The 19,368-nt window shown below is 39.7% G+C and overlaps 1 protein-coding gene across 5 annotated transcripts in view; it reads right to left on the bottom strand.

Annotated features, from left to right (window-relative positions):
* The window catches only part of LOC149237750 (S-adenosyl-L-methionine-dependent methyltransferases superfamily protein), a 277,949-nt gene that overhangs the window by 126,004 nt on the left and 132,577 nt on the right, over nt 1-19,368 (bottom strand). For all 5 annotated transcript variants that reach the window (XM_089372762.1, XM_089372761.1, XM_089372765.1 and 2 more), the window contains 2 exons: nt 1,923-1,985; nt 1,545-1,618 (listed from right to left, as the gene is read on the bottom strand). In XM_089372762.1, coding sequence (XP_089228888.1) covers nt 1,545-1,618; nt 1,923-1,985 — 137 coding nt within the window. The remainder of the gene's footprint in view (nt 1-1,544; nt 1,619-1,922; nt 1,986-19,368) is intronic.

The following is a 19,368-nucleotide window of genomic DNA, read 5'->3' as shown; positions in this document are numbered from 1 at the left end:
CAAATTCACTTGACACATTTTTGCGTAGATCTTTTCCTGTAGACCAAAATCCATAAATTACACGACCTACTTTTAGTGATTTTCTGCTACTAATATTTGCGATTTAGTTTTCTGCTACTACAGTGATATATTTTACAGCTAGACAGCTCATATAAGCGAACACCTCCACTCTAGGTGACTACATATAAGGCACTGATCTTACTTGGGGTTAATTTACAAACTCCTTCCTTAGCCATTTAGGGGGCGTTGGACCTAAATAGAAGGGGCTTGAGCCAAGGAGACAGAGGGTTCCTACCATGTGTGTGCCCATCCAGTAGGTTATCAAGACCTTAGCAACACTGCTGATTTGATCAATAACAATGCCCACTTCACATCCCTTTGCAACACAATTCAAATTGGAGGTTGCCATGTGATTTGTGTTGCACTCCATCCACAACTTCTTTGTGTCAAACTACACCATGTGTGTGTCTATATGTCACACTAAAATTGTTTTATGTGTGTGTAGGCTCACATGTGTTTCGCCATCTAACTTATTAATATTTGCATCACAAAACATTTTGTTTTCCTTGAGCTTGCTCTCTGATGACTCATTATTCATATTTTCCAAAAACTTAATATTTTCCTAAGTTGTGACTTTAGGAAATATTAATAATCACACTTTGTCATTAAAAGACATTTTTGTGTCAACCTTAATTGCCTCTACCCAATGTTACTTTGACCTAATTATTGCGTCATAATCCCTCAGCTCCTTTCTGTCTCTCACAGTCCCTTGAATTCCTTCACCATCTCTCCCTGAACTCTTTATTTTCTGGCTCTAATTGCATGTCAAAGTTTCCCTCAAATAAAATAGCAAATAATACATGTAGAATGAGATAGAAAAAGTGTTTATATGACCATATTCAATTTTGTAATGTCATAATACATAGATGAGAGAGGTGTACATTATATAAGTGGTGTAATCCTTAATTCCTGACACCTTAGTTAATAACAAGACTTAAACTAAGATATGACTTATGACGTTACCATTAATTTATACATAAAATGATATTATGGAAAAAGTAGACCTTGAAGATTATCAAATTAATAGATATGACCATCATGAACCTTTACTTTGAAAAGGTCAACATGAAATCCCGGCTAGAGTCAACTAATCCAGATGTAAATCATTGCCACTTTCTACTTGAACTACCATATTAATTGGGGCAATAATGTTTACTAATGCAAAGAGATGCTAAAAAACCCAGAAAGGATATCAGAAGAACTAGAGAGAAATTTAGCTGAGGTTGCTCCTTGTTTATTCTGAACTGTGCATCATGTATACATTTCAGATATTGCCACAATTTGATGGGTGCAACTATTTGTGTTGGTCCCATTTTCTTTTGTTCTTATAGGATGTATTAAATTGCAGTTTTATAATTCCACGGGCTCTATCTGCAGCAAGAATGTCAGACCAACTTTCTTCATTCTGAATGCTACATAATTCAGACTCAAAAAAACAAAAAGGACACAAATAAGAGAGAATATAATACATCATTAACACATACATCAAAGATAACCCTTGCAATAACATGCTTGTATGGAAGTAGGTCGCCACATATATTCAAATGAGCAATATGTCCTGTCATTCAACCAGCAAAACATTATTAGTCTAACAGCCTGCGACAATATGCAGCCCAGTCTTCCATGCTGAAACTGTAGCACAATTTTTCATGGAAGTTATATATTTTTTTAATTATTGAATCATGAAATTCAAACATCAATATCCAACACCGGTCTCACAGAAGGCTACATTAGATGAGGATGAAAAAGGAATGAGAACGGTGAGAAGTTAACATAATTAATGAAGGTTGTAAATACAAGCATAAATCTTGTGACCATGGTCAGAAAAGAATAAATACTAAAGGAAAAATCCTGTTTTATACCTATTGTTTCAAATGAAGAAGGTACTTCCACACCAGGAGGTAAGATTTCTCTCAGAATATGGTCTGCATATCACCAAAATGTCAGTAAATAGCAATCTTTTTAGATATATGTTGAGATGTAAATAGCACATTGCCATGTGACGCAGTCACGATTTTTTTAAGGTTCAAACACTTTTGTGAATTGCATGCATAAAAATTTATATTTATATGATCCATTCCATCATTTAAAAGTATTTTCAATTGCGAATACACATAAACATGATAGGTCATTCTTGCCTAAATATCACCAATTGCCAAATTGATCACAAATGGCAATGCCTTTTATATGCTAATGTTAAAATGCAAGGATGCCTCAAACTCCTGCTATAACAGTTAATGTTTTCCCCCAGGTAAATGAATCATGCATTTAGGGTCACTTGTTGTGCTACTTGAGCATGAAGACAGTAAGAGATGGTTATGAGAGTAGAAAAACAGACAAGGAAAGAAACAAAAAAAGTGCATCACCTTATGTTGATGTGAGTAGCATCAGAAGGTCTTCTACAATTGCTTCGTGTCTTAGCATGTGGAAGACATTGTTGATCCCTTATAGTGATTTATGTCTTCTTTCCTAAGTTTAACTTAGGAAAAGTACAATAATTAAAGTCAATTAATTATTGTGGATTATTGGGTTATTTTCTAAGGATAAATAATTTAATTATTTAAGTGACCTAGAAATAATCTCAACAGCTGATCTTCAAGGTTTCTAGAAGGAAGATTCAAGATGTTTCTAGGGAAGAGACTAGGTTAGATATTTGGACTCAATGAAGATTATAAATGGAGGCTAGCGATGGAGGTGAAGATACAACGAAGAACACAAATCTGTGAGTGAGTCATCACGAGAGAGAGCAATTCTCTCTGCAGTGTGACTAGCTTAGTGACCAGTGCACAGAGAAGGAAGAAGTGTGAGTGGGATTGAGTGAATCTAGGAAGGCCAAGTTGGAGAAGACCGCAAGGCTGAGTTGCCAGAAGGAGATCATGTTTGTTTGGAGAAGTCTGAGTTGTTGGAGTTCTAGGGTTTTTCCAAAGTGCATTAGTGGCAGGGAGCAATCGAGCCGCTGGAGGGTGTAGATCTGATTGCTAGAGATCGATTTCTTCAAAGCGATTCCATCTAGAGGCGGATTTCCTTGAGGTCGATTTACCTAGGCCAAATTCATTCTGAAGGAGCCAAGTTGCAGGTTCCAAATTGTATTTTTCCTTGCATCTTTGTTGGTCGAAAAACCCAAATTTTCCAGATAATGAAGCGATGGAGAATTGTTTGTGGGTTAATTAAATTTTCATTGTCTGATTGATCTCTTTGGTTTATTTTTGCTACACATTTTTAATTCTAGAAGTTAAAAATACCACTGATTTTATTTTCGGTGATTCAGTTATTATTTGGGTAAATAAATAATAAGCTAGGGATAGACTAAATTGTAGTGAGAAAATAAATTTGGCTGGTATCAGAAATTTAACATGGTATCAAAGCTTCTAGAAAACTCTGGAAGAGAGATCTAAGATCACGAGGGTTTGCAGCAGAGAGTTTTCCTTTTTGCAACAGCATAATTATTTCTAAACATTTTGCAACTGGGTTTTGTCGTTGTGGTTGATCTGCAAAGATGGCATCATTAAACAGTTTGAGATATAAAGACAGGTTGGATGGGGTATCAAATTTCAACCCCTGAAAGGAGCGACTTACCTAGATTTTGAATATGAATGATCTTTGGGATTTAGTAAGCAGAGATGTGTGGGTTCCTTCAAATCTGGTACAAGCAGCAGAACATAGAACCAAGGTTATGAAACTGAGCTGCATAATTCTAGATGGTGTGAGGGATCGTATAATTCCTCACACATCAGGGAAGGACACCAGTAGATAGATGTAGGTAGCTTTGAACAGTCTTTATTAAAGTACAAACGAGAACAAAAAAATGGTGTTGTGGGAAAAGTTAAACAGTATTCAAATGGGAATATCTGAGACTATAACTTCCTATCTCACGAGGGTCCAGTAAGCTTGTGATGAGCTTGCAGTTGTGGGGGAAACTACGCATGATGCAAAGCTCGTCAAAGTTGCTCTGAAGGGATGCGTGAAGCAATGGTCCACTTTTGTGGACGGGATTCTTGCTTGCCAACAGCTTCCTGTTTGGAGTCGAATATGGGACGATTTCACCCAGAAGGATATCTCAGAAAATTCATTAACCAAAGGACAACGAAAGGGCGGTGAGGAGAAGGACGAAGTTTCTCTTGTTGCACAAGCAAAAAAGGGCAAAGCAAAGGCCACGTAGAACCAGAGTGGAAAAGCATCTTCACAAATCAAGAAGGAAAAGGGTACAAGCAAAGTTAAATGATTTGCTTGTCATATGTTCAGGCATTTTGCCAATCAGTGTCCTAACAAAAAAGAAGGATAAGGGTAAGACTACTATGGCAGCTACTGCACAGACGGAGGAGATGGCGGAGAATGTAATATCCCAAATATAAAATTTTGCAGACAATTGCTTAAAAATTTAAACCGTCAATTCCTTAAACCATTTGCACAAATTGAACCACAAAATCAACAGCAAAAACATGAAATAAAATCTGCAACTGAAGATTTGACAAGATAATCATGCAAAAAACTCAGCCTTATTTTATTAAATAGAAGAGTACATATAATGTCAGAAATGGCTGAGAGAATGGCCTCCCACAAATATTTGCTACAAGCTAAAACTAGGCCTCCAAAATCTAAACTGAAAACAATAGTTACAACCTGTGAATTCTAGATGAATTCACCAAGGAGAGAGATGGGTGCTCACCCCCTCTCACTAAATCACCTAAGGGTTTCCGTCCTGGGGCTACTGAAATTGAGAACCTCGTTCCCAAATCCTCTCCACAAAAAATACTCAAATCCTAAATGTCTACATATGGTTTCCTCCTCCTTTATAGATCTCCATAGATAGATCCCCAAGCCTCTAGAAGCATCTCATTTTATTCTTTTAGTATTATTCTAAAAGCTCCTCCATTGACTTTAAGTGACCTTTTAATTTTATTTTATTTCACTTAAGTCATTTTTGGTTTTTTTCCTCCAATTAATTATTTTTCCTTAATTAAATGACTAATTAAAGCCATTTTTAATCAAGGAAAATGGTAAATCTCCCACCATACTCTCTCCAGCCACTGGAAGTCACTTCTCAGCATCCCATCCTGTAGATCTTCTCATTCTGGTTCCAATGAGCTATTACACTGAGGTATTCCATCAAATATTTCTCCTGGAATGCCACCTCAAGCAAAATTAATTAAGTCAAGCTCAATAATAACCCTGTTTTCTGAAAGTTGTCGGAATGCAATGAAACAAAAGGCAAGTTGTGCGGATGATAGAATATGCCAAGCAAATGCCATTGAACCCTGTAAACACTCCTCAAAACTCCTCTGAAACACCTGATGACATAAACCTGCTCCCATGACCTGGCCATCTTGTGCCCTGGAAATCCACCCTGGTTGTACTATAGAGGAAAATAAAAATGAGGACATGACAAATCCTCCCACCCCAAGATTGCTTGCCCTCAAGCAATCTATATCTATCCACTGCAGAGGCATCTGTAAACTGATACCAGGATCCCAAATGAACCAATGTACAACCAGTGTTCCACGGGGACGCGTCTCCCAAGGTCAGGGGCGTGCACCCCTCACACCCCACGCACCCAGAACAAGGGGACATATGGGGAAACGTTTCCCCATGTCCCACTTTTGGGGAGACGTGGGGAGACATGAGGGGGGATGTTTCCCTAGTGTGGGGGACGTGACTACCCAAAAGGGGGATGCCCCCTCAAAATGGGTTATGCGCCCCCCCTTAAATTTGCTTGTAAACAATGATTTATGACAGGGGAGACCTAGTATTAGACCATATTTCCCTACTAATGCTATGCAATTCATGATAATGTTAAATTCTTAAAGTAAAAGTGACATTCTCCTTTATCTTTCATTTTCATCCTTTTACTTAAATTTTTAACATTACCATCAAATGACTCAGGAGGTTTGAGAGTGGTTCTGGCCTCGTTGGATTTCATATGGAGAAAGTAGAATTTTATATCTCACCCAAAATCCAACAGACTTAACAGTTTTTCAAGAATCCAAGATTCGATGGATTGCAATGTTTCCATTGCATTTTGTCATGTACAAGGGTATGGAATTCGTATTTAATCAAGAGCACCAAGCCCTCTGTGTACTTTAGAGTGACTTTTAGACTCATCACTCCATTGTTTTTGAGTTTTAGTTATATCAATTTAGTATTCCAGTCTTCAGATTTCAGTATCTATTACAGTCTATTTTGCTTAGTACTAATTAGATTCTAGAATGATGAATGATGAATTTTAATTTTAAATCAATTTAGAATCTAGAATGATGAATTTAATTTTTAAATCAATGTAGATTCTAGAATGGTGAATAATGAATAATGAATATGGATCAGAGTATTTCCTTATTGAATCTCGTGGTCTATGGATGAAACATGTATGTATTAGTAAGGATGATGAATATGGATCAATGTATTTCATTATTTAACTCAATTATGTATGTATCAATGTATTTATGCTTTCATTATTGAATATGAATTTGAAATATATATATAAATATTAAAAAAGAAAAAAAAATTATATACCCCAACATCCCCCCTTCCCCCCTAAATTTCACTAAAATTTGAGGGTACTCCCACACGTCCCCCTTGTGCGTCTCCTCGCACCTGCGTCTCCTCGTCCAGGAGTATTGGTGGAACATTGTGTACAACACCATGCTCCAAGCTAACCAAACATTAATGGGTCCCTCACTACTTGCATCTCAAACAAACTACTAACTCAATCCACCACCTAGATCCCAAAACCACCATAACCAATCACCCTCGTCCATTCCCCATGGCTCAAGTTGTGCTTTGTCTTTGACCGTAGATGTTACTTGACTAGTAGAATACCAACTCATTACCTCTCTCCATTCCAACCCCTGGCATAAACCAAGGTCAATCCCACTATGTTGATGTTGTGTTGGAATGCTAATGAGCTGACAACCTACATCCCACTGCCAATGGAAACATGCAGTATCCCTCACTCTTAAGGGCTCCTACTGCATTATGTCCCTAAATAAAAATATTGCTCCATCAAATAGGATACCAACTCATTATCTCCTGCCAATCTATCCCGTGGAAAGAATCGAATGCATGGACACCTATGTATGGAACAAGTCTACTATGTTGCCATTGGTCCATGCTCAACTCATGCTACTCTGTCTGGTCCACCAACAATATTTGTCCAAGAAATCCTGCCCTTCTCCCTATAATGGGCAAAAGTGGGCAAGTTGTGTTGCAAGCCCTATCTATGTACTCCTAGAGAGGGTTGCTACCTAAAAATGTTGCAGCTTTGCTGGTTGTCGTTGCATCTATTTGCACCTCATCAATGGGTAGACCCAAAGATGGATGCACCACCATCTCCCTCGTCTGACGGGAACTCCATGCTCCTCTAGTCTACCAACCTCCTACAAAACTATCATGTCAGACTCCAGCACCCCATGACGACTAGTGCTTGCAACTACTACCACCCTATTGGTTGTCTATGCATTTGTCTGCTCCTCATCAATGGTTGGTCCAAAAGATGGTTGCTCATCCTCCTCTATCATGGGCTCAACATGAACCTCCAACTGGCTCTCCACAAAAGGCTCATCATGCATACTATGCATATCATCCTCCTCAATTGACTCATCACCCTGAATGTCTCCCATAAGGTACACTGACTACTCACTATACACATCATAATATAAATTTGGTCTGTTGTTAACAACTCCACATCACAGCTCATGCTCCTCAGAGGCATCCTCGTATGAACCCATGGACTCATCCAAAGAAGAATCCTCATCCTGAAAGTCGAAAAGAATCTCCTCATGATCTACCCATGTCATCTCCTCAGTGTCACTCAAGCATGAGTGGTCAGGTACCCAAGGTTCCTTGCACATGAAGCAAAGACCCTTCCTCCTCAGCGCATTCTTGTTGCATTGTTGGTCACTACCAATCTTTCACAACTCCTCTTGGGTCAATATTCTTCTGAACAGTCCAATGTTCTGCTTCACCAACATTTCGGCCAGTTCATAAGGCAAGTGGGACCAATTGTTCTCTCCTCCAAATGGCCAACAATCTAGACTACAACCTCTTGCAAATGGCATCATGGCCTCCCATACATGCGAACAAAATGGACTGCATGTGTGTTATGACTGTGTCAAGATGATGTTTCCTAATGTTGAAGAAGCATTGGAACATCTGCAGGATCAAGTCGTCACACTCCAACTCAAACATGAGGTCATAAGATCTAACCAAGGCCATGACTTCTAGAATCTCTAGCCTCTTCCCAAAGGTAGGGCCCTCACTGTTATCCAAATCCTGAAAGGTCTCCACTATCAGTCTGAAGACTCTCCTCATAATGTCATCACTGTAAGGGGGTATAGGTGCGGTCAGCATCATGATACTACTGAGACAAGAGGCAACTGGAAGTTTGACTCCTATACAAGGGTGCTCCAAATACTTGGGTTGTACTAAAGCAAGCATGGTTGGTTTTAGAGCCCAAATCAAGCTCTTCCCATCTAATTGATACACCTTGGAGAGGAGTGAAGCAAGTTCTTCCAATTTGAGAAGGGCTTTTGTTGAAAATCCCATGAATCTCAAATCCCATCTCATCTTCTTTCTATGGTCATTCTTGTTGTAGCATAGTAAGTATCTTCTTGGAAAGGGTTTTGTTGATTGCTACAGATAGTTTATTAAGAGAATTGATGAAGGTCATATCCATGTTTTAGTTCAATCAAGTTGGCATACCTTATCTACTCAACAAGACAACAATAAACTTTTGATTACATGACCAAATGACTCAATACATAGACCTCTCACATCAAGACATACTCATCCCTCACAAGTCACATTCAACAATTACATAGAGGTCCAAATATAATATGAACACCTCATGTAGACTCACCATACTCTCTCACTAACTCAGCAAATATTAAAAACTTTCTTTGAGAAATTTTAACAAACAGTTAGCAAGCAGTACTTTTGTCAAACACTTTGCAGATAAAGTGGAAACACTTGTAACATAAATAAATATGATGCCACACTGCATGCATGCAAAACCTAGGTGAAATGAAGTAGACCCAAGTGCTGGAAATGACCCAAACAAGTAGCACGCATTACCCAAAAAACACTATTGTTGTTGTTGAAGAAGAACTGGAGTTTTTGCCCTCAAACTACTTTGAGAATTTTGAAAATTTAACCCGAAGATCCTCACACCAAACCCATAAAAACCCAAAAATTGTTTGGCTTAACTCCAAGCAAAGATCAAGCCCACCATGTGATGTGAACTACCCAGTTTACAAATAAGGTGCATTGTTGAAGGAATGTCGATTTATAGCCCGACTACTGCTCGGAAAATTATGAAATTTTAACCACGAAATCCTCTCACAAAACCCAGAAAAATCTTAGGCAAATTCGAACTGACTCGAAAAGCCCCAGTTAGTGCAAATTCCCTTATCTGCCTAGCTCTACACACTACTCCAAATAAGATAAATTCGTACCACAATTCTCCAACTCTTCAATCCTGCAAAATCACCAGCTCAAATGAGAAAAATCTCTTGTAAAACCTTCGACAAATAAACTAGGCTCCGACAAATAAATTGGGTTCTAGCAAATAAACTCAACCCAACAAATAAACTTGGCCCCAATAGATAAATTTGGCTCTAGCAAATAAACTGGGCTTCGGCAAATAAACTGAGCCCAACAAATAAACTTGGGCCCAACAAAAAAATCTAGATCCAGAAAATAATTACGATAAATGGAACAATAATACGACCTCAGCAAATAAAATTTCTTCAGAAAGTATCCAAAAGTAATTTTTCCGAAATTTTAATAAATTCCAGCAAAAATTGGACATCCAGTGAATCACAATTTTTTATTGAAAAATGCCACAACAGGAAACCCAACCAAATTTATTAATAATACTGAGGAAGAACCTCTTCACCAATAAATTCAATTACTGCAAAATAATTCGACCCAACAAGAGAAATTCAGACCAGCATGCGAAATTTCGCACGGAAAAATAATTTTGGCCCAGCAAAATAATTTTGGCGCAGTAAAATAATTTTTTCCCAGAAAGATCATTAATTTTGGCCCTACAAACCAATATTACTCCATCCAATATGTTCTCTTCGGTACTTTGAGAAATCACCTGCAACAATTATTCTCCAGCAAATAGATTAAGAAATTTAACCCACAAACTTTGCTCCTTTATTCTTTAGGAACAATACGGCAACTTTGATTTTAACCCACAGCTAGCCAAAATCATGCTCTGATACCACTATAATATCCCAAATATAAAATTTTGCAGATAATTGCTTAAAAAATTAAACCGTCAATTCCTTAAACCATTTGCACAAATTTAACCACAAAATCAATAGCAAAAACATGAAATAAAATCTAAAACTGAAGATTTGACAAGATAATCATGTTGAAAACTCAGCCTTATTTTATTAAATAGAAGAGTACATATAATGTCAGAAATGGATAAGAGAATGACCTCCCACAAATATCTGCTACAAGCTGAAACTGGGCCTCCAAAATATGAACTGAAAACAATAGTTGCAACCTATGAATTCTGGATGAATTCACCAAGGAGAGAGATGGTTGTTCGCCCCCTCTCGCTGAATCACGCAAGAATTTCCGTCCTATGGCTACAAATGTTGAGAACCTTGTTCCCAAAACCTCTCCACAAAAAAACTCAAATCTCAGATGTCTCCAAATGATTTCCTCCTCCTTCTTTATAGATCTCCATAGCTAGATCCCCAAGCCTCTAGAAGCATCTCATCTTATTATTTTATTATTATTCTAGAAGCTCCTCCATTGACTTCATCTTAAGTTACCTTTTAATTTTATTTTATTTCACTTACATCACTTTTGCCTTTTTTCCTCCAATTAATTATTTTTCCTTAAAACTAATTAAAGCCATTTTTAATCAAGGAAAATGGTAAATCTCCCACCATACTCTCTATGGCCCCTGGAAGTCACTTCTCAACCTCCCATCCAATAGATCTTCTCATTCTGGTTCCAACGAGCTATTACACTGAGGTATTCCATCAAATATTTCTACTGGAAAGCCACCTCAAGTGAAATTAATTAAGGCAGGCTCAATAATAACCCTGTTTTTCGAAGGTTGTCGAAATGCAACGAATAAAAAGGCAAGTTGCACGGATTATAGCATATGCCAAGCGAATGTCATCAGACCCCGTAAAAAATCCTCAAAACTCCCTCACAACCCTTAATGACATAAACCTGCTCCCATGACCTGGCCATCCTATGCCTGGAAATCCACCCAGGTTGTACTATAGAGGAAAATAAAAATGGGGAAATGACAGAGAAGTTTGATAAAAACTTCACCCAAGCATCTTGGATTTATGGAACCATCACGAGAGGTGTCTGGTTCATGGAAAGTGGAGCATCTCTTCATATGACGAGATCGCGAGACTTCTTCACCAGCATGACCAGGGAGCCCAGAGATGTAAATGTGGAGCTTGGTGACAAGGCCAAGTATGCAGTCGAGGGCACTGAGAGTATTGAGTTCCAGATGGACTCACGTTCAATCATGGAGGTGAACGAAGTGCTATATGTATCTAGTTTGGAGAAGAATCTCCTTTCAGTTTTGACCATGGAAGACAAAGGACTAGAGGTCAGCTTTACAAGAGGTGAAGTGGTTGTTGGCCCGAAGGGGCTTGATTTCAAACCAAGACACAGATGATCGATGAGAGGGCAAAAGATCTGTATATGTTGAGAGTACAGCCCGTGAAGGCTCTCATCCATTAGAGTGACAACCAGAGCGAGATTTGGCATAGGAGGATGGGACACCTACACCATAGATCTCTTCCAATGGTGTAGAGGATGGTTACTAGCTTTCGAGAGATCCAGGAAGACCCTTCAATCGGTTTCAAGAGTTCAAGCCTCTTGTGGAGAACTAGACAGGAGAATATTAAGTTGCTAAGATCAGATAATAAGGGCGAGTATACCTACAACGAGTCCTTAGATTTTGAAGGGAAGCAGGAATGAAGAAGGAGCTCACAGTACCTTATAACACTCAGCAAAATGTGGTTGCCGAGAGGAAAAATAAGACAATCATGAAGGTAGTGAGGGAAATGATCAATGATCAAGAATTGCCTATGTTTTTGTGGCCAAAAGCCCACAATATAGTTATGTGTGTGCAGAACAAGAGTCCTCACAGGGTGTTGGAGGACATGACTCCTGAGGAGCTATTTACAGGAGTAAAACTAAATCTAAGTCATTTGTGCATATTCGGCAGTGTAGTTTATGTCCAAGAGCCTACAAAGAAAAGGACTAAATTGGAGCCCTTATCTGAGAGGGGTGTGTTTGTTGGCTACAGTGAGGTCTCGATTGTTGATTTTGGCTAGCATCGGATGTGCTCTAGCTCCGAAATTTGGTGGAGGGGCTAGAACAAGTAAGATCTCCAAAACACAGAAATAGTTTGGAGAAATTCCACCAAGATGAGGAGTTATTAAAATAATTAATATTTTTAATGGGTTCCTAAGTCTAAACTTCGGAAAACAAAAATATTAATGTGTATTAATAAAAATATGGGTGAGAAGGTTCTAAGTGACGAGGATCAAGCATGTTTTAATCTTAGCCGTTGATTAGAAATCAGATCACGGTCATTGAATCAACAACAGGAAAAGTATAAGAAGAGACTTGAGGGTCAGTTGGAGATACACCGAATTTATCAAAGAGTTTGATTTTTCTGGGTGAGGTTTGCTGAGAAAATCTGAGTTGCAGTGAAGGGCAGTTCGGCAAGGGAACTTCAGTTCGAGGCCGAAGAATACATCGCAAAGAGGCAGAGCAGAACCGGGAGAGACAGCGCAGTCCCAGAGAGGGTGACACAGAGGCTGTAGGGGCTGAAGCAGGTGACGCAGAAGCCGTAGGGACTATCGCAGGTCCTTAGAGGCAGCGCTGGGGAGATTCTGTGGAGCAGAGAGGCAGCAGTTCAGCAAATCAACCTTCTGAGAAAGGGAGGCACACTGTGGGGGTGACTCAGCTCCTAGAGGAGGTCACGCAGTTCCAACGCAGAGCTTGGAGCAGTCATCGCTGCCCAGTACTGGGAATAGTCAGGTCATCTGTGGCATCTGATCATCCAGTTGCTGAATTTTCCAGAATATCTGTCTTCGGATAGAGGTACTTCTGCCAAGATTTTTCTCTGTTGGGTGAGCCATATCTGGCACCCTAGTTGTATTCAAGAATATGCTTAATAATACAAACTATCTATATGTTGCACCAATTTTCTCGAATTGGGTTTTTCTAGGGACGATTGTCCAAAAATAACGGTATCCCTTGTGTGATTGTCTCAGTGTATTTCAGTTCATGATCTGTATGTATGTGTAGGCTACAATAGTGTTTTACATCGATATTTATGTAATTAAATAACTCGTTAATGCAAAGAACAAGTAGGAGATGTTAAACCAGTAATTGCAGAAGGGGTTTCTAATGTGTAGATTTAGAAATTTTCACATGGCATTAGAGCATTGCAGATCACAGGAGACTGAAGATACCAGCTGGGAGATACAGAAAATTTGCTGCAGAGAAGCAGCTGTCCCGAGTGACAGCGTTGTTTCAGAGGCAGAGGAGCAGTTGCAGGAGTGACACAGAGCCATAAGAGTGACACAGAGGGTGACGCAGTACCCGAAAGGAGCTCACACAGTGATTACGTCAGCTCTCTGGGCCAGTGCAAAGCCTGAGAGGCTCAATTCAGTTAGTTGTCGAGGCTGGAGAAGCAGTGCAGATTCGATCAATGGAGCTGGTGGGACGTTGTTGCTGTTGGTGCAGAACAGTGTCTGTGGAGACAAAGTCGAGGTAGAGGGAGTCACTGCCTTGACATATTTCTAGCCAAAGAAATCTAGATCTGGGTTGCAACAGCAAAGGAGGATTGCAGAGGGGTGATTCGACATTTGGCTGGAGGATTTCTATGAACGAAATCGGGACTCAGAGGGAGTCTAGAGGAGCTTGTTCCTTAGAGGGTTCCTTGCGCCAAAGAAATCCAGTTCCAAGTCTTGCTGGATTAGCAACAAGCGAGGGAGAAGAGAACCAGTCCTACTTTTTTTTAGCAGAGATGGCGGTCAATGGACTGAGGGATCAGGAAAGATTGGATGGAGCATCCAATTTTGTCATCTGGAAGGCCAAGATCCTGGCAATCCTAGACAAACATTGCATCAAGGACTATGCCTTGAAAGTAGTTGTTGTTCTAGTCAACGTTGATCCGTTAAAGAAGTACGAGGAGGCCCAGGCGAAGGCCAAGTGCATGATCCTAGACGGGGTCAAAGATCATGTAGTACCACACATTGTTGAGAAAGAAACAGCAAGGGAGATGTGGGAGACGTTGACCACCTTGTACCAGGGCACTTCCATCCAGTGGAAGATGCTATTAGAAAATCAATTGAGACAATACCAGATGTAGAAGAGAGAAGAGATTGATCCTTTCCTCCTCAGGTTGCAAGGGATCAGAGACTAATTGACTTCCGTGGGGTCTACACCAGATCCTGAGTTCATGGTCAAGACTGCCGTGAATGCAGTGACCAAGGACTAGGAGACATTTGTCCAAAGTATCTTGCGCAGAGAAACTCTCCCTAGTTGGGAGGAGATGTGAGCAGCTCTTCGACAAGAAGAGATCAAGAGGTTGACCAAGGCAGGGGGTAACAACAAAGGAGCTCGGGTCAAGAAGGAGGAGGATGCAGCTCTCGCATCATCGGGACAGCAAGGGCAGCAAAAGAGAAAAAAGAGGATATTTCCAAGGTCAGATGCTTCAAGTGTGGGGAACTTGGACATTTCGCCACTCAGTGCCCCCAGAAAAAGGGCAAGGAGGAGGCTTCTGACTCAAAGGTTGCTCCAGCGAAAGCTGACAAGGAAGGCAAGGATGACGATTGTGCCATGAGTGTTCATGCGCCTATGGAGAAGAGGTGGGATGTCATGGCGTTGTAGTCGAGAGGACTACATGACGGGCAGGATCCTTGAGGTGCCCAAACTCTTGGATCACATACAACGATGGGAGCCCTTAACGACAGTGGCAAAGCGACGGGTGTCGGTTGGAGCGAGATGTGATGGAGAGAGCAATAGCACCAATAGGGACTCAACCAGCAAATTCGAAGGATGAGTTAGATATTCCTTCAAGTTCTACCAGAAGGAGGTTGAGATGGGCCGAATAGACATTGAGGAACGCTGAGGAGCATCTACAAGCTCCTAGCAGCACTTGCAAGCAGAGCAGACCACTTTCCAAATAATCTAGTTATTTAGAACTATTGAGCAGCGTTTGCGAATCTAAGCCATCCACTTTTGAGGAGACTTTAGGCAGGCAGGTCTGGAGGGATGTCATGATAGAGGAGTATAGCTCCATCATGAGCAATGATGTTTGGTATATAGTGCCAAGATCGAAGGGGAAGTTTGTTGTCACTTCTCCATGGATCTACATGATCAAACATGCAGCAAATGGTAGTATCGAGAAGCATAAAGTGAGGCTCATGGCGAGAGGGTGCTCCCAGAAGGAGGGACTGGATTACGAGGAGACATTCATACACGTAGCTAGATATGCATCTATTAGAGAAGTTGTGTCCATTGCTTCAAAGATGAGGTGGAGGATACACCAGATGGATGTGAAGACTACTTTCCTCAATGGAGTGATTGAGGAGGAGGTATATATTGAGCAACCTTAGGGTTTTGAGGTGCATGAGAGAGATTCCCATGTATGCAGGTTGAAAAAGGCCCTTTACAACCTGAAGCAGGCTCCACACGCATGGTATGCCAGGATTGATGGATGTCTTCTTGGTTTGGGCTTCACCAAGAGTGACGCAGATCCTAACTTGTACTTCATACTCGTTCAAGGTGAGTTGCTCATCTTGGTATTGTATGTGGATGATCTCTCCTTGGCAGAACAGGAGAAGCTCATAGGGATGTGCAAGGAGGATCTTGCTTTAGAATTCGACATGACGAACATCGGCTTGATGCATTACTTTTTGGGATTGGAGATGTGGCGGCATCCATGAGAGATTTTCCTTAGACAGGGCAAGTATGCAGTGGAGATCCTGAGGAGATTTAATATGGAGGATTGCAAGTCTATGTCTACACCTATGATTACTAACCTGAAGATGTTGAGCACTTCTAAAGGTGAACTAGTGGATCCCACATTGTATAGGCAGATGATAGGTTCTTTGATGTATCTAGTCAACACTAGACAGGATATATGTTTTGTTGTGAATACACTCATCCAGTTCATGGTGGAGCCGAGACAAGTTCATGGGAAGGCAGTGAAGCATGTGATGAGAAACCTACATGGGACAATAGACTTTGGACTGAGATATGTCAGAGCTAAAGGAGTGGAACTGCAAGGATACACAGATTTTAATTGGGCAGGAAGTGTGGTGAACAAAAAGTCCACATCTAGATGTTTTAGCTTGGGATCAGCCATGATTTCATGGTTCAGCAAGAAGCAACAATCAGTGGCACTCAGTTCAGTAGGCAGAGTACATGGCTACGAGTATGACAAGCTGTGAGGCAATGTGGCTTCGTGAGATGCTTGCAAAGTTATTCGATTTACGGATGGGACCAACGGCGATACACTATTTGCAGGTTTATTTGATCTGCAGATGGGGCCATCGGTGATACACTGAGAAATCAAAGTTGCATTAAGATCTGTAAGAATCTTGTATTTCATGATCAGTCCAAGCATATCGAGAACAGATATCACTTCATCGGAGACAGGGTCCAGAGGGGTGTTGTGAGATTGTAGTACATTTCTACAAAGGAGCAGGTGGCAGATGTTCTCAGGAAGACTCTAGTGAAGGTAAAGTTTGTGAAGGGATATTTATGTGACTTAGAAATAATCTCAACTGTTGATCTTCAAGATGTTTCTAGTTTCTATAAGGAATCTTCAAAATGTTTTTAGAAGGAATATTCAAAATGTTTCTAGAGAGGAGATTGGGGTTAGAAATTTGGACTCAATGAAGATTATAATTGGAGGCTAGCAACGAAGGTGAAGACACAACGAAGAGCACAAGTGTGCGAGAGAGTCATCACGAGAGATAGTGATTCTCTCTATAGTGCAAGTGGCTCAATGACTAGCACGGAGAGAAGGAAGAAGTGTGAGTGGGTTTGAGCGAATCCAAGAAGGCCGAGTTGGAGGAGATTGCAAGGTTGAGTTGCCGAAAGGATATTGTGTTTTTCTGGAGGAGGCCGAGTTGTCGAAGTCTTGGGTTTTTTGCAATGTGCATTAATCACAAAGCGTAGATCAAGTTGTTGGAGGGTGTAGATCTGATTGTTGGACATTGATTTCTTCAAAGGGATTTCATCTAGAGACAGATTTCCTTGAGGTCGAATTCATTCTAACAGAATCGAGTTGCAAGTTCCAAATTGTATTTTTCCGTGTATCTATGTGGGTCGAATAACCCATATTTTCGAGATAATGAAGTGACAGAAAATGGTTTGTGGGTTAATTAATTATGTAATGTGTGATTGATCTCTCTGGTTTATTTCTGTTGCATATTTTTAATTCTAGAAGTTAAAGATACCAGTGATTTTATTTTTTGGTGACTCAATTATCATTTGGGTAAATAAATAATAGGTTGGGGATAAATTAAATTGTCGTGAAAAAGTAAATCTGGGTGGTATTAGAAATTTGACACCTCAAACCAAATTCATATAATGTAGAGAAATGTCTAGAGGTGCTCAACTCATCTCCAACCTAGCAAAAAAATGGCATTCCAAATTCATGGCCGAAAAATACTTGGACACTATATTGTGGGAAACATTTTCCCTTCTGGTTTCCTGCTAGAAAATGTGTTCAACACTAAAGCCACAAATGGAATTTGCAACATCTACAAAAGCCAAAATGGGCAGTTAGGTGGAAACCACTTGGTAAAACTGTTGAAATATGTAACTAGGTTCAATCTTCATAATATTCCATGTACTATTGATTTTATGTATTTGATATAAAGAGAAAAGAAAAAATTATTATTGTTATTTTATAGCATGGGTTCTGTTGACCACTACGTGTCAACTACCCATAGCAGTACACCCCCTTTTCTTCGCAAAAGGGATAGCGCTTGATCGACGTGTCCATGCCATTCAACAGTCATCGTCAACCTGATCATATTATATTGTAAACCCAGTCTGCATGTGTAAATTGTAAATAATCTTAGTAGATCTGAGTCTTGTATGTAAATTACCTACCTAATTTTCTAGTGATAATCTACGTTCCGGAAGGTTTTTTGTCTCACCGATCCATGATCAGCAGAGTTTTCCTTCAGCCTAACCCCAAAGCTGGAATGAATTTTGCCATTAGAATCTTAGGGGAATCCTAGTGTGTTGATCTGCTAGATTATATTTGGTTGCAGAACTGGGTGGTCCATGAGGGTCTATGTCAAACGGGTTTTCCCCCTTGAGATGTAAAATTGTAAAAAATCATGATGTAAAGTGTCTTGAGGGTTAGAAATGTTTTAATCCCCTCATAAGTCCTAAGCCCTAGGTCCTAGGTAATTTTTCCAAAGGCTAAGTTCAAGGATCCATTTCAAAAATTAAAAAAATAAATTAAAAAATAAATAAATAAATTGAAAAATAAAATAAAATAATAAAATAAGTCGAAATTTTGAGAAAACAAATGCAAAGTTTTAATTTTTAATTTATTAAAATTTCGACGAATGAGATTAAAAGATATCTTGATCCTCATCGACGATCAAGATCATTTTGACATGGATCACTCGAACTAGCCGTTGGGAATTTTTCCTTTAAATAGGGTGCTAGGGGTCATTTGAGATCATATTTGATCTGAGAGTCTGGTGCTAAAGAAAGCTCTCTTGTAGTCATTTTTTGTGCAATAAAGAAAGACTTTGGGGTTAAAAATCTTGCTGGTGTTACTCTTCTGGAAATGCTGTAAGATCTTTTATTTTTCTGCATAATTTTATTTTCAGCCATTGATAATAGCTTGATGAAGATTGATTCAGGCACAGGTATCTTGTCTGATCTTTGGGGTTTGAATGATAGTTTAGATTTTGAAATATAATGGCAGGTATCTCCATTTGATCTGGATTTCACTATCGTTTTTTCCCTCTATGTTAATGGTTGATTTTAAGCTGTGCAGGAAATCTTAGTTTTGAGTTTACCGGGCGTTAGGGGAAGTTCTCGGCTGAACTAGCCAACTCCCAGATTGCGTTTTCTGAAAGTGCCCAGCTAGTTTTAATCCCGGGCTTATCATCTAAAATTTTTATGAATGCATGCAAGGTTTTCTGAAATATCTCATATTAAATTGAAATTCTGAAAATATTACTGTGGATTATTGACAAATCTGGCTGCTTAAAGAGTCGAAAATCTGTAAATATTGTAAAATTTTAGCTGGTTTTAGGGTTT

Source organism: Pinus tabuliformis, chromosome 8, assembly GCF_031772625.1.
Source record: "Pinus tabuliformis cultivar Carrire ecotype Pingquan chromosome 8, CPIR1, whole genome shotgun sequence".
Taxonomy (NCBI): Eukaryota; Viridiplantae; Streptophyta; class Pinopsida; order Pinales; family Pinaceae; genus Pinus; species Pinus tabuliformis.
Note: the sequence above shows the minus strand (reverse complement) of the source record. Positions and strands in the feature narration are given on the sequence as shown.